Source organism: Drosophila navojoa, chromosome X (genome assembly GCF_054131105.1).
Source record: "Drosophila navojoa isolate 15081-1374.11 chromosome X, UAZ_NAV_1.0, whole genome shotgun sequence".
In the NCBI taxonomy this organism is placed as follows: domain Eukaryota; kingdom Metazoa; phylum Arthropoda; class Insecta; order Diptera; family Drosophilidae; genus Drosophila; species Drosophila navojoa.
The window spans coordinates 5,930,452-5,947,066 of record NC_142895.1 but is presented as its reverse complement, the minus strand read 5'-3'; the positions used below and the strand labels follow the sequence as shown (position 1 = coordinate 5,947,066).

Genomic DNA, 16,615 nt, shown 5'->3' with positions numbered 1-16,615 from the left:
TTCGTTGCGTTTTCGGCTTGCTTATATACCCTGAACACATTGAAAATGGGAAATCAGGGTATAATGGTTTTGTGAAAAGTATGACTCCATAAAGTACATATATTCTTGATCAGGACGACGAGCTGAGTCGCCTAGATCTCAGAAGTTATAAGAGCTAGAGAGCTGAAATTTGGCACGCATACTCGTGTATACCATACGCAGTACAAGTTTGTTTTATTTTTTCAATAAATCATTCGATAACTTTTTTATCGAGAATGATCGAAAAATTTATTTTGTTTTTTTAGACTCATTTGAATACTATAAGAGCTGAAGACTTTAGATATACTGTGTATATACATAAAAGGATTACAAACATTTTGTAATTTACAGATTTTGGATACCACGCCCCCATCGCCACCAATCTGTAAAAAACCTATTTCAAATACTAGAGACTAGTGCAGAATGGAGGGTTCAAGGTATCTCCTAGTCGAGCAGTCTCGACAAGAGCCTTCTTCCTTGTTTTTGTAATTCTGCTTATGCGCAGTCACAAAAGTGAAATGAGTATATTCGTTTTCGACCGTCTTTCCCTCCGTTCGGCTGTCCCTCCGTCCGTTTGTTCGTTTGAATGCAATTCGCTGTTATTTAATCTAGAGAAGGCTTGGAATTGCGTGCACATACCCCTTGTATACCCTCGACTTATAAGGTGTCAACATTTTCCTTAACCGCCTACCAGGGGCGTGGCAAATCAGTAAATACCTTTTGTCCTTTTTGTATCTCAAAAAGTATGGAAGGTAAAGTGCTAAAGAGTCGAAATTTGGAATATATAATCGGACTAATAACTCACAATATATGAGTTATGGTAGCTATCCGTTGTGGGCGTGGCAAGGCGTTTAAAATTGTATTCTCTACAGTCTAAGAACTAGACACTCCATATTGAACCACATAATTAATATATGCTTTTGCCAATTAGGGGCGTGGCAGATTGGAAGTTCCAACTGGGAAAGTTTGGGCCATGATTGAGTATACCGCAGTCAGTAGCACCCGACTGAAATATTCTCTCGGTCTGTGTGTGTGTGTGGAGGGTTCGCCGCACGCGGTATTCAGTCAGCGCTTGTTGTTGCAATATTTCATACACTCACTTAGCAGCATTATGAATATTAAAAGAAAGAGCTTTTTGGCAAGAGCATACTTAGCCTGCGTTACGGCTCAACATGAACACAGACACAAATGATCTCTGTGTGTGTGTGTGTGTGCCTTTTAGGATTACAACTCATATAGCTCTTAATATTATATATAACTACATTTCTATATAAGTATATTCATATGTATATGTTATTTTTATTACAATATAGTTAATAAAGGCAAAGAATGTAAAAACAAATAAGATAAAAAAAATTATCGGATGGGTTATTAAAATATATGCATACCAAATTTCAGCTCTCTAGCTCTTATAACTTCAGAGATCTAGGCGGTCATACGGACGGACGGACGGACAGATGGACAGGGCTATATCGACTCAGCTTGATCAAGAATATAAGGGGTCTGCGATGATTCCTTCTGCCTGTTACATACTTCGCACAAAACCATTATACCCTGATTTCAGGATTGAAATGCAAAATATTGATGATAATGAAGATAATTGTAAAATCAACGTTAGGAAGCTCATGCTCAATGAAATTAAAGTTCCGAGCGCTATAAACGACTTCGCTTGTAACGCTCGGCCGGTTACTATGACGATAACTCGATCATAATGGGAAAAACTTAAATGAAAGGTCCTCCGATTGGTTATAGCACCTTAAGGGCATAATGATGTAAAATCGTCCGTCTCTTGAGCGTCGTTGTGTGTGTGTATATGTAGTATATATGCATATATTAAGCATATGTATATTCATATGTATATTTATAGCAAAATCTAGCTAAAAGCATTTATGAATCCGGCTATAAGGGCTCCGCTTATAGCGTCCTTCCCTTGAGCGTCTTTATAAGCGGATTCTGCTGTATTTAGTCGTTGCATAAAGCCGACGTCCAAGCTCAGCTCTGTCCATATTTCTAGTTGTTCCAAAGACCTGCTCAATGGGCGCATAATAGTGCTCCACCTTGGATAAGATGGGGATTATCTTAGAGCCAGTTGGAGATCCAAGTGGAAAGCCCAGAGCTATGGCCGTAGGTACGGGTAAGGGCATCAGCAACGTCAGCTATGGCTGCGTTAAAGCGTTGCTCGCATTACAGTTGCCGCCTCCTGCTGGCTGCTGTTCATTTAATTGCTGGCCCAACGCCCCTGCGAACCGGAGCCGCCTCCTCCAGTTGGCGCCTCCAAAAAAAAAGAGAGAGCGAGAGAGCAAAAAAAGGGAAAGTTTGCAGCAGCAGCAGAGGCAGAGGCAGAGGCAGCAGCAGCAGCAGCGGCAGCAACATCAGTGGCCGGTGGTTGCATGCGCAAAAGTTTTAAGTGCCCCACTTGGGCAGTGGCTCCGTGTTTTCGGGTAACCCACAGCGCCTGCCGCTGCCACCGCTGCTGCCGCTGCCGCCGCTGCTGCTGTTGTCCGCAATTTCGCTTGTCTTGCATACGCTGCGCTTTTCTATTAAGCAACCCGGACTCGTCTCATTTGTTGGCCATTTGTCCGGGGCAGCCTACGTTGTCCCGGTCCGACATCGTAAAAATGCCAATGAGCCGACCTGAGCGCCGGGCATTAAAACTTTTCTCATTTATCAGACGCCGTTGGGGCGACGCCGCCTATCCGCCCGCCCGCCTCCACGCCCCTCCTGCTGTGCCTGACCATGACGGCCGACAGGTAAATTGATTGTCGCCGCCAACGAACTTCGATGGCTGTTGGTCACCTTCGCTGTTGGTCGCGCTCCCAGACCGCCCGCTGTTTAATTGCTGTAGTTGTAGTTGCGCTGGCAGCGGTCGGGGCGTCAATTTTAAAATCGACAACAATGCCCAGCTAAAGTTTTGCCGCACCCGAGAGCGGCCGGAGTCGGAGCAGCTGAAGTTGTAGCTGGTTAATGGCCAGACAAACGAGCAGCCGGACAAGTGGCTAATGAGCAGCCAGCGGCTTGAAAAACAGCTCCATTTACGGCAACAGCCAGCAGGGGCATATGCAACGTCAGTGGAGATGGAGAGATGGACTATCGATAATTAGCAAAAGAAAATATATACAGTCATGTATCGATAAGTGGACATTAAACAATCAAATGTGGCAGGAGAAGTAGGCAGGAGCAGTGCAAGATATCATAGAGGAGATGTAGCAGATATAAGGAGTTAGATGACAAGTTGAAGATCTGGATTAGATACTACTGGTAGAGCTATGGATGAGGGGTAACTTGATATATGTATAGACATTTGAGATATCGCATTGATAGGCAAAGCACATACCACTGGAAATTATATTAAGAGACTAATATCGGATTCTGGCACATGTTTGACATTATCAAGTTATCGATAATGATATCGAAAGGGAAATGGAACGAAAATATTATTAAATTGCCGTACTGGGACTTATATGCATATAGTAATAGAAATTTGACCATTCTCTTGCTAGATTGTGGTAGACAAAGGTCAAACAGATGGACAGATGAGCAGATGCACCTACGGCCGGATGAGCAGACGGAGAATTAAACCGACTGACAAATAACCAGACAGTTGGGCACACGTCAAAACAGATGGACGGAAGGGATGTGGGACGTTCGGAAGAATGGACTGACGGATAAGTAAGCCGACAGTCCGATAGACGGACAGCTTGTCGGACGGATGAATGAAGAGGCGGACAAATAATCAGACAGTCGATGAAATGGACGAACAGGCTGACGGACAAACGGACAATTGCGATACAGAAGAGTGATACAGATGGACTGGCAGACGGACAGACAGACGGAAAGATAGCTAAAAGGACAGAAGAACGGATAGACGGCAAGATAGGCGAATGATAGGCAGACGCATGGATAGATTAACGGAGAGCCAAACGTATAGACGGGCGGATAGACCAACGTACAGACAGACATACGTCTGGTTACACAGATTCAGCTCTTCGCCCTGCTCACGATTATGCTGTAGTAACTATTTATAGCGACGATCCCTAGAGCCTCGCTATTACCATATATAAAGCTTACCCTGGGACCAGAATATTCGTCTCAATAGCTGTGTGAACGTTATTAACGGAGGAAGGAAGAATCTAATGTATATATTTGATACAGTGTGCCACGCCCCATTTCACCTGAGCCCGAACTACACCTTAAATAGAATTGGGATTTTCCTCTCAGTTGTGTATATGCCGCAGATGCTTTATTAATGGATGAATTTACATATCACATTTAGCAGAAAGGAAGGAAAAAACAGTTAAATTGCTTGCAGAATTACATATATGTATGATAAGTGTGAGGCCCATAAGTGTTGTGTGTGTGTGTGTGTGTGTGTGTGTGCGTGTGTGTGTGTGTGTGTCATTATAAGATCTTGGTGATTAAGAGTGTGTGCTCAGGCAAGTGGATGAGATGAGAGGGGGGAACTATCTAACCGTCCAGCTCGCCAGCGGCGCAGGCATCGTCATAGGTCTTGGTGCTCTTGTCCTCGGGATTGAGCTTGATCATGTCGTCGATGCGCAAAATGGTGATGGCCGCCTCTGTGGCGAACTTGAGGGACTTGATCTTGGAAATGGCCGGCTCCAGTACGCCGGCTTTCTTGTTGTCGCGCACGACGCCGTCGGTGAGGTTGAGGCCCACCCACTTGAGATGCCCATAGGTGGGATTGTTTAGGCTCGAGTTGTGGAAGGCGCGCAGCCTGGCGACCAGCTCGGTGGCATCCTGGGCGGCATTGACGGCCAGGGTCTTCGGGATGACCAGCATCGACTTGGCGAACTCCATGATGGCCAGCTGCTCGCGCGACGACAGCGACGTGGCGTAGCCCTCCAGGTAGATGGAGAGGGCGGCCTCTATGCAGCCGCCGCCAGCGACGACCTTCTTGCTCTCGAGCACACGCTTCACCACGCTGAGGGCGTCGTGGACGGAGCGCTCCATCTCGTCGCAGTAGGAGTCGGTGGGGCCGCGCAGTATGATGGAGACGGCCGCGCGTGCCTTGGGGCCCTTGATGAGGATCAGATCGTCATCGCAGATGCGCTCCTCGACCACCTCGGCGGCCTCGCCCACCATCGAGGCATCGAAGCTCTCCTCGCCGTCCAAGTTAGTCAGCGAGCTCAGGAAGGTGGCACCCGTGGCCCGGGCAATGACCATCAGATCGTTCTTCTTGACGCGACGCACCGCCATGGCGCCGGCCTCGACAAAGTACTTCATGCAGAGATCATCGACGCCGCCACTGCAGAAGACGACATTGACGCCGGTCAGCAGAATCAGGGCGATGCGCTCCTTGCTGATGTCCATCTCACGGGCACGAATGGCCTGCAGCTTGTCGGGATCGTTGATCAGCACCTGGACGTGCACCTTCATCTTGGTCTTCTGCAGGCCAAAGTCCAGGCACGCGATCTTCGCATTGACCACCCGCTTGGGCATCTGCTGGGAGGCCAGGGCGCAGTTCAGCGCATAGCCCTTGAACATCATCGATTCGCGGGCCGACTTGCCGTGGGCCTTCAGCACATTGATCGAGCTGATGGCGTAGCCCGGCGCCGACTTGTCATCCACAAACTGGACGGCCTGCACCGCGCTCACGATCATGTTGGCAAAGAAATCAGCATCGGCCCCAATGATCTTGGAGCCGATCGCAGTGCGGGCAATGCTGACCACGGACTCGCGGTTCAGCGACTCCACGGGCACGGTCATACGCTCGGATATGAATTTGCAGGCCTCACGGCAGGCGAGGCGATAGCCCGATATAATCGAGGTCGGATGAATGTTCTGCTTCACCAGCTCGTCGGCATTCTGCAGCAGCTCGGCGGCCAATAGCACCACGGAGGTGGTGCCGTCGCCCACCTCGGCGTCCTGCAGCTGGGCCAGCTCGACCAGCACCTTGGCCGCCGGATGCTCCACCTCGAGCAGGCGCAGTATGGTGGCGCCATCATTGGTAATGGTCACGTCCCCAATATCATCGACCAGCATCTTGTCCAGGCCGACCGGACCCAGCGAACTCTTCACGATATTGGCTATGGCCAGTGCGGCCGTAACGTTCTGAGTGCGCACGGAATCGCCGGACTGACGTGTCCCATCGATAGACAAAGGGCTCGATATAGTCGACATATTTCGTTTACTTTTACAAATCGAATGCAAAAAAATTTCACAAAAAATGAAAAATCACAGAAAAAAATTGGATTTTTTAGAAAATTTTACTTTTTTTTCGAGAAATTTAACCCGTACTGCTCGCTGCTGCGCTCAGTGAGAAATGAGAGAAATGGGGACGGCAAAATATGACAGCAAATTCCGATTAAAAATCGCTCGCCTACTTAAATCGAGCGAGCGATGCCAGGGCTGGGCTGGCATGGCCTACTCTGGTCTCGCCTGGCATTTGTTTACAATTAACCGAGGGGCGTGCCCTGGGCGTTGCATGGGCGTGCCGGTGCCCACAATTCGCTTAATGAATTCGCGCATTAACAGCGCGGCGTCTCTTTACGGCCGTAGCCGTTGTTCGACGCATTTGCCGCGCTAATGGCAAAAACAATAAATTTTCAACGTACCGAGAGGGGGAAAAGGAAAACACACACACACACACATATATATATACATATATGTGTACATGTATACGGCTCGCAGCTGATGCATCCTTACCCAATGCCGTTGATATCCTTTTGATCCCTTTTTTGTAAATGACTTTCAGCATTTAAAATGCGGCAAAATGAATTGGCGGCAATTCCCCGAACAGCGTGCGCCTGCGGCCAGGATCGACAGCGGCTGGAGCGGGTCAGAACGCTTTAGTTTAATTAACAACAACTACAGCAACAACAGCAACAACAACAACAACAGCAGCAGCAGCAACAGCCAAAAAGAAAGAACGCAATGGAAGATGCCTAGCGAAAAAAAAAATAATAATAAATAATAATAACAGTTAATGCGATGCGCCAAGTGTTGATGGGCGTGGCACGGGTCGAGAGGGTGTGCAGCCCATGCCACGCCTTGCTGCACATGTGTCAATTAATTATGCGAAGACGAGCACAGAGCACCAGAACAAAACAGTCGAGATACCCTGGAAGAGAAGTGCCAAAGCCAAAAGCTTAGACTGGCTGAGAACTAGAGGCCTAGAGGTGGCCAAAACCTACTCTATATATATATAGATATATTACTTTTAATATATACCTTAAATATACTAGAAATATTCATATGTAAATGTAATTTAATACTAAATACTTAACTGAGATTTCTACACTCTGAAGCTGAAAGCTATCCCAACTGGAGCTGACTTTACTCTGTTCATATACATATATTATTATTATAATTAATATATACCTTAAATATACTAAAAATATACATATATTACTAATATAAGAGATACTTAACAGAGGGTTTTAGAATCTACTGAAAGTAGCCGAGCTATGCATATAGCTATCCTAAAATATATTTATATGCTACAAACATTTACTTCAAATATACTAAAAATATGCATATATTATTAATAATATACTAAATAATTAACTGAAAATTTTAAGCTCTACCGAAGCTAGCTGAGCTATGCATAGAGCTATCCCAACTAGAGCTGACTTTGACTTTGACTTTAATGTAAATATATACCTTAAATATACTATAATAGCAAAATACAAAATATTTAACTGAGAATACTAGACTCTGAAGCTGAAAGCAATCGCAGCTAGAGCTGACTTTGCAGTGAAATATACTACAAATATACTGAAAGTATACTAAAATATACTGAAAATATACTAAAAGATACTGAAAATATACTGAAATATACTAAAATATACTGCAAATATACTGAAAATATATACTAAAAATATACTTGAAAATACATATAATAATATTAATATACTAAAGTCTAAGGTACGATAAGATAAGGTTCTACTTGGCCAAAAGAGTAGAGACTAATGTTGACAGATTCAGATAAGAAGCTAATCCAACTTGATCTGATTTTACTTCATAATTTTCATAATAAGACTACAGATATATGTATAAACACAGTAGAGTCCGGTTATAAGGACTCAAGGGACCGTCCATATTCATCTAAGTTGCTCTGTTCGTACGGACGTTATAAACGGAGTCGTTATAACCTGCTTCTACTGTATATTCATATATGTGCCAAATACTTACTTAAGAGAATTCCAGATCAGCTTATAGTTGGCCAAGAGTCAGTTGAGCCTAGCTGAGCTGTGGCTGAAGCTAGTTCAACTAGAGCTGACTTTACTCTACGCACTATATGCACTATAAACAAATGCCTAACCGAAGATTCCAATTCAAGCTCTACTCCGCTTACAGGGTATTGCCCCAGTCAACCCATATTCCTCTCACGAAAAAAAAGGAAAAAAATCGCCACATGAAGCATGCAAAGTGATGCTGGGGCTTATAAACTACACTGAGTACCGGACAAACACACACACACACACACACACACACGCACACACTCACTCGCGCTCGTACACATACACTTTGATAATATCACGTTAATCATGTTGACGCGCCTCAGACGCAGCTGGCCCCGGACTTCAATGTAAACAACAACAAGGACTACAAAAGGCGAAAGTTCGCGAAGGCCGCCTTGAGATATTCCCACAATTAATTTAATGCTCGACGCTTTTTTGGGGCGCCGCCAAGCTGCATGAGTATGCGTGCGTACGAGTGTGTGTGCGTGTGTGTGTGTGTGTCGAGCTTTATATTAAGTAAAAAAATAAAATGCGTTTGATATAATGCTAAGAGCGAAACTTAAATTCAATGCTTAAAGTGCAAAACGCAATTCAGGAAGTAAAGGAATTATCTTATAGACAGGCCCAGGCATGCAAGACATATATGTGACTTGAAAGAGAATCCTTGAGTTGTTTTGTGAAGAACTCTTAATGGATCGTTTATACTCTGAACCCATTGAAAATGGGAAATCAAAGTATAATGGTTTGAGTGAAATGTATGCAACAGACCCCATAAAGTATATATGTATATTCTTGATCGGGGCGACGAGCTGAGTCGATTTAGTCATGTCCGTCCGCCTGTCCGTATGTATGAACGCGGCGATTTCAAAAGATATAAGAGCTAGAGACTTGAATTTTGTTTCTTAGGTTCGTGTATATCACGCCCAGTTTTTCTTCAAAAATCGAAATAAATGCATATCTGCAAGATATTTAAATGTATACTTACACATATGAATTTGACAGAATTTCGATTTTTGTTAAAATTTACCCCACACTCCTATATCCATCCCCTCACCCTCACATTTTTAAAAGACTTGTGCTTGGGCAAATACATATATATACATACATACATATATATTTTAATCATAATCTAACAATGACTTCGTCTCATGGAAATGATGTAAATTGTCTGCTTAATACTAAATAAACAGTCTAGGCGCATGCTTCTTCAAGTCCTGCCAAGTTTAAGCTCTGGTAGCTTTCTGCTTTTTAAACTTGCGCTCATTTACTGTTTCAATGCGGTTAGGATACCATCTGGCTTCAGACCGCGATCGAACCCATTATTGACAGTGGGCACCATCTTGTTGTGCTTCTTCATACACCTTCGCAACACTTTTGCTATTGCATCTCTGTTATTGGCACTTTCTTCACTCTTTGACACCGAGTCTAACTGATTCTTACGTGGATGACCCTGGAAACGAGAATCAATAGCTGGCGCATTGATAGTATATATAGGAAAACTTACAAGCGGATGTTTCGGTGTTTCGGAGTCTGGCCCTAGAATAGGTAGAGCCGCAGAAGCGACGACAGCTGAAAGTATGTGTATATATAGCACATAAATGTATGAATATAAATTAATGTAAATATCTAACACTTACGTCGCACATTCTTGACAGGAGAAGCCATTCTGTCTTCAAGCTAAATTAATTCACATCCAGTTAATATTGAAAAATAAAAAAAAAATTTTTTTTTTTAATTACCTATTAAATTTCCGAATTTCGTCTTTCCATTTTATCGTAAGACTGTTGACTTAAAAAATATGTTTAAGTCTATATCAAGATATTTGACAGCAAACAAGCGGACTACTAGATTGTTTGATAAATTGAAAAATGACTCAGAGAGCATACAATTGAGACGATCGCCCGTCGAGTTCGTAGGCACTCGGAAAACAACAGTTTTAATTCTATTCTAGTATTTTGATGAGCTGAGTGAACATCACACTAAGCATCTGTCCATCTGAGTGTGTGTTCGTCTAGTCTCGCAACCCATCAGAGTTACGGAGTAGAAATTTAATAATACCTGCACAGGGTTGTGCCTGCCTCTGGCTAAAGTTATAGGGTTGCCAGATAGATAGATCCGTTGAGTATAAGCAGCCCTGTCTATTATATGTAGAACATACCTGTTTCTTCTATTTGATTTCCTCAAATGTTTATGATTGCAATTCCCGGTGCGACGCTTTAAATTCCAAGTCTTAATTATCCCATTCACGTTCTTTCACTGAGTCCGGCAGCAAAGTTTTCACTACTTATGCAGTGCATCAGATTTCTAAACTCACACACACGCACACACACACACACTTGCTGCTGCTGTCAACTATCGATAGTCGAACTGGTTGTCCATTCGCTTCACTTGTTTCGCTTGCTAAACTTTTGTAGCTTGTTTTCCCCCAAAACACCGCCTCCGCCCCCTCTAGACCCATTGTCCAGCCCGTCGACACACGCCTTTACCTATTCACATGTCCCGCATTGTTCAGGTGCTTGGCCAGCACTTGGAACTGGACTGCTGTTGCCTGTCTATCAAATGCCATTCGTTCGTTGTCTGTTGCAGCCAGAGAACTAAAAAAAAATACCAGAAAAAAAACTATTGCAGCCCTCGCATCTGGGCCATGCTGTTTTGTGGCGCTTGTTGTTAGATTCTCTTTCTCTTTCTCTTTTTATTTATTTTTATATTTTTTTTTTTTAGCTAGCTCGACTATTTGCTTTGGTCGCCTTCGCCTTTGCCACGCCCCCCTGTCCGAGGTTATTTTTTGGGTTTTGTTGTCGGACGTCTGGCCGCCTTATTTATGTACATGTCGCATTGCATAGCTGAAGGGGCAGCCAAATGATACGACTACAAGTACATATACATACACATATATAGATATATATGTATATATTTATGTATGCATTTGCTGCTCTCTGCGACTCGGCACTATCATAAGAAAATTGCAGCATCAAAAGAACTTTTGCAGAATTGTTTGCCTTTCAGCAAATTGTTCACAGATTAAAATATGAGATTTATTTGGTGCTCCGAGTCAGTTACGGGCTCCATTATTTGCATGCAAAGAGTATCAAAGAGATATAGACATATGCATAAACATATATATACATACATATATCAACATTAAATACATATATACATTTATTCGTGTGTGCTTGCCTTAAAGAAGAGCTAATCAGAATATGGAAAATTTATTTCGTAATATTTCTATTTACAATTTGATGTCTTGAATGCAATTTCACAGTCGACTGCAGCTCAAATATATATATATATTTACGGCAAATGCCAATTAAATAGGTCAAGGGGTCAACTTGAGTGTCAACATTTACTGCACAAAACCGTATATTAGTCTTATTTGTGGCCAGCTCGCAGGGAATTTCCCATCAGTCAGACTCGTTTGTAATTGAACTTGTTCGACTACGTCCGAGACATTTCAGCTCACGTTGGCGCAACTTCAGATTAAGGTGCAACAATTATCAACGCATTTATTTCATATGCATTACACTAATCGAACTAGTCGGGAGTTGTTTACTGTTATTCCACATATTCTATGCTTCGTATCCTCATATAAAACAATAAAACAAACAAAATTCTGTCGAGTTTCTATAATATATGCCCTGATTAATGCAAAATTGCAAAAATCGAAAATTAATTTTATTCGCTTGGAAAAAATTTGTTATCGATAATTATCGATAGTTTGACTTTCTATGTAAATCGAGAAAAATAACTTGATTCCCTTGCCATTTTGCATTATCGGAACTAGATTTTATATACCCATATATGTACATACATGTATACCCACACACACCCACAAGAATAAACATGTTCTCTCCTAACTACATACGTAGATAATGCAGCTTCTTACTATCGAAAGTTAGCTGTTGTATAACTTTTCATCTAGCTGGACTTTTTTTCTATAAATCTATTTTCCACAAGACAAGTTTTTAGTATTTGCATATTTAATAAATATTTTATTACCTAATATTTTTCTGGTAATTTTAAGAGTCCATGAGGAAAGTGGATGAAGTATCCAGCAACTGAAATATACCAAATTGAAAATCTCAAGACCAAAATAATCAAGGTACGACAAAAAAAATTATTATATACTAGATGACAACAGATTTCAAATAAAACACAAATATATAATTAATCAATAATAATAATAACATCTATATACAGTAAACTATATATAAAAAATGACAGAATAAATATTATTTTGTGTATTGAACAAATCTTGTGCAACGTCTAGTGGCAACTCAATCTACATTCAACATTCCGGGAATTAAACATATGGTATGAGCTGGTATATGAATAGAACTAGTTTAACATATGAATTATATGCACTTAAATTGTACCAAAATTTTGTTTACCGAAGAAATTGTTTAGGGTAATTCTTCGATTGACACATTTTGAGTCTACTTCTTCTTCTTCTTTGAGTCTTTTTTTGGCTTGGCTTAGCAGCTAGACATTCAAGGCCTTGAAAGTCCCTTGCTGTTTATAGTTGCTCACCCTAGGAACCTTCTAGATACTTTTCAATGTCCCTGGCTTCCGTGTACCATAAAACAGACGAGAGCAGCTCTGTATCTTCTCAAATACCTGACATCGACCTACCCAAACTAATACAACTCAAGCCAAAATTTATCCATCTCCTGCTGCGCTTTAAGATTCTGGCTTTAAGCAATTCCAGAGCCACGCACATCCTAGGAGGAGAGATCTACACAGACTTCCCATTGCAGTTCGAGTTTACAATTAAAATTCGATTCATTCTGATATTGTTTTATAGTTTTTTATTTCTGTTGTTTCCCTCTGTCTCTTAAGCCACGTCACGCTGACAAAATGTGACCGGAAAAAAATGCGGAGCACTAATTGATTTTATAGCTGCATTCATTTGGGTCCTTCGGCTACGTGTTAACTCTCATATGGCTTCATATTTCAAATGTGAAAATCTGATATGTATATATGAATGTCTATGGATGTATATATATAAATTTTTTTTTTTTTTTTGGCTACATCTTTTTTGTATAGCCTGTGCCAGTGCTTGTCCCTGCTGCCCGCTGCGAGTCGCCTGGCTCGCTTTTATTAGCCTTTGTGCATGCCACAGATTGTGACCCCTCTCTCTCTCTCTCTCTCTCTCTCTGTCGCTCTCTGTCTGTCTGTCGCTGTGCATTGCTGCACCTTTATGTTGTTGTCATTTGTCCCGTTTGTTGTTGCTGCTGTTATTGTCATTGTGCTGGCTCACTGTTGTGCCTGCCCGCTTTTCTGTATCAAACAGCTTCACTAGTTTTTTCTTTATCTCTCTTTCACACGTGTGTCTACCTCTCTCGCTCATCCTCTCGCCCTTGCTCTGTGTGCATCTGAAATATAAATATGCTCCACGGCTTTACGCCATTTTTATACACTCACCGCTTACCACAGTGCCCCAATGCCGTCTTTGCCCCATTCAATGCCAGCCTGGGCAGCGACTTTCCTTTTAGATACCCTGTAAATGGCGAGCAGCCAGCAGATCTCTTCGAAACCATGTAAGAAATACAACTAAATTGCCTCGATATTTATATCGATATATATCGATATCCATATTTACATCGTTTGGTATTACTAGAAATGGTTAAGTAATTTTCTGGGATTTTTCTATAAATATCGATCAATAACAGAATCGATTAGTAGACTTCTAGGCATATGAAACTTGAAGAGTCACAGCAGCATATTGATAAATGTCCAAAAATATTGCAGCATTTCAATATAGAAAGAGCTACTACCATTTGTAAATTCTATGAAAAATCGATAATTATCGATAAGTATGTAAATCAATATCGATAGCTAAATTTAAGTTATTGCTGAACACAATTTCTGTTAGATTTGGTAATGTACATTTCTATGTAGTCGATATGCATATATCGATAATTATTACTATCGATTGAGACATTTGAAGCTTGCCTAACTCTAGTTCTATTATATGCTATGAGAGAGACCGCCAGCTGAAAGTGCTGTTTACAGGGTATTTGCTAGCCATGCTCTTTCACCTTTAACACTTTTACTTGTGTTCTTATTTTTTCTGGTTTCTTTTGCTTTTGCTTCATTTTCTTTTCTTATTTCTTTTTTGGCTTTGTCGCGTCGTATGTTTTCTATGTGTTTGTGTTATGCAGTTGACGTGTGCTTATTTTCTATTCCGCTCCATATGTCACGCTAGCTCTCAGTTCTTATTGCCGCCCGCACACACACAGGCACACACACATTCTAGCAGAGAAACTTATCTACAGACATATGCACAGAGCAGTGCCGCTGCCTTGTAGCTCGCCGTTTGCTTTCGTTGTATTTTCATTCTTTTGGTTGCTTCGCATACCCTGTAAACTTAAAAGCTCCATAGCTGATGGAGTTTGCTCAGTTTGAAGTGGGGTTCTGTGGGTCTTAAGGTTTAGTCAGAGAAATTTAGGCAATGTTAAGAGATCGATATAGATATAGATATAGACATATTTCTTTCCAATGTTTCTGTTGTAGAGATACAGTTGTAAGAAGGAATATAATGAGAAAAGATCCAGCATCCCTAATGATATTATGAGATAAGATCTACCATCTATGGATAATATATAATATAATATAATATAATATAATATAATATAATATAATATAATATAATATAATATAATATAATATAATAAAATATCTCTGCTTACAACTGTCTCTATATAAATAATCCTCATATAAGATATAGTACCTAAAGTTGGGCTAAGTAAGCGAAGGAATACAGGGTATTGGCGCTCTGCTCCTCAGTTCGGCTCTTTTTTTTTCGGCCTGTGAATTTGCTGCATTGTTAGTGCATGTGTGTGTGTGCATGTGCGTGTGTGTGTTTGTTCGTGTTTGTGCAGTTTTGTTGTATAAATTGCGTTGGGAATAAGAATTGAGTTCTAAAGAGATTTAATGGCGTGCACCGTCTCGCATCCTTCTCGACTGTCTCTGCTCAGATCTGTGCCCCATTGTTGGCCAAAAGCAAAATGAAACGAAGAGGAAGAATTTCAAACAGCAGCAACATCTCACATACACACATAACTCTCTGTGTGTGTGTGTGTGTGTGTGTGTGTGTGTGTGTGTGTATTTTCAGCTGCAATGCCAAAAATGGACTTTAAAGCATTTTGGCTTTGTCAATTTTGCATTTCCGTTCGGGCCAACAACTGAAGGGGTGGCTGCGCCCCTCGAGCACCGTTTTGTGTTATTAATGCAAACGGCATTTCATATAAGAATCTATCTCACTCACTGCTCGCTCTCTCTCTCTTTCTCTCTCTCGCTCTCTCTCTCTCTCTCTCTCTCTCTCTCTCTCTCGCTCTCTCTCGGAAGTGACAACTAGGCATAGCTTAATTTGGCCATTCCGTATGGACAATGGCTAGCAAATGTTTTGCGAGCTCAGGGATTTCCACAAAAATGATTGAAATCGTATAAATAAACAAACGTTAAGAGCCAACAACAGCAACAACAACAAATGCCAAATGCCAGCAACAGCTGGCATAAATGAATTAAAACTCAAAAACGAAGCAAAACAAATGAAATATCAATAAAAATAAAAATTATGCTGATCAGGCAAAAAGTGAGTTAACGTTCGCATCGATTCGCCGTGGCTCGCACTGTTTGCACTTGCGGCCAATTGTCAAACAGCATTTGTGACAATAATCAAAATGGATTTCATTAATACCGATATAAATATTAATGAACGCGAACAAGTAAATGTTAATTACGCGACGGCTAATCGATAAGGCCTGCAGGCCGGCCAGTCCAGCTGTTTGCTTGTGCTCGGCTTGTCTCTCTGCCCGATTAAATGGGAGTGAGATCTACTAAATCCTTAAGCCAGCTGCCCCAGAGCAGGCATCGAGTGAGAAATGAAGCCAACCTTTGGCTGTTAGAGCATCAGAGCATCTAATCTAGTCAGTCTATCAATCAGAGTGAGGGTGCTCTTGTCGAGACTGCGCGACTAGGAGATACCCTGGACCCTGCCAGCGGATATTCTAATGATTTTCCACTTCTCTTATGCGCACATACATACACAAGCAGCCACATACACACATAAGCAGCGACTGCGCTTTGACTGAAGTCTCCAGCTCTAATAGTATTCAAATTAGAATGAAAAAACGAAATCAATTGATCGATTATTCTCGATTAAGTAGATATCAGGTTATCGAACAAATACGATAAGCTCGTACTGCGTATGGTAAACACAAGTATGCGTGCATATAATACGTTTACTCGCATACATACCCAAAAGACTTTTACAGACAACCCGAAACGGTTAACAGGTATTGGCAAACTATGCTTGCTCAGCATCAAACAATCTAGTAGTCCGCTTGTTTGCTGTCAAATGTCTTGATATAGATTTAATCATATCGTAAAAATTA

The 16,615-nt window shown here is 41.7% G+C and overlaps 1 protein-coding gene across 1 annotated transcript; it reads right to left on the bottom strand.

Moving 5' to 3' along the window:
- Positions 1 to 4,342: 4,342 nt before the first annotated feature.
- Positions 4,343 to 6,187, bottom strand: LOC115564903 (T-complex protein 1 subunit alpha). Its single transcript, XM_030389735.2, has one exon. It carries the CDS (start codon positions 6,154 to 6,156, stop codon positions 4,483 to 4,485), a length of 1,674 nt encoding a protein of 557 aa, XP_030245595.1. The 5' UTR covers positions 6,157 to 6,187; the 3' UTR covers positions 4,343 to 4,482.
- Positions 6,188 to 16,615: the final 10,428 nt, after the last annotated feature.

What these genes read in the sequence shown, in the direction of transcription:
- LOC115564903 (XM_030389735.2), bottom strand. Translation starts at nt 6,156, where the DNA reads ATGTCGACTATATCGAGCCCTTTGTCTATCGATGGGACACGTCAGTCC.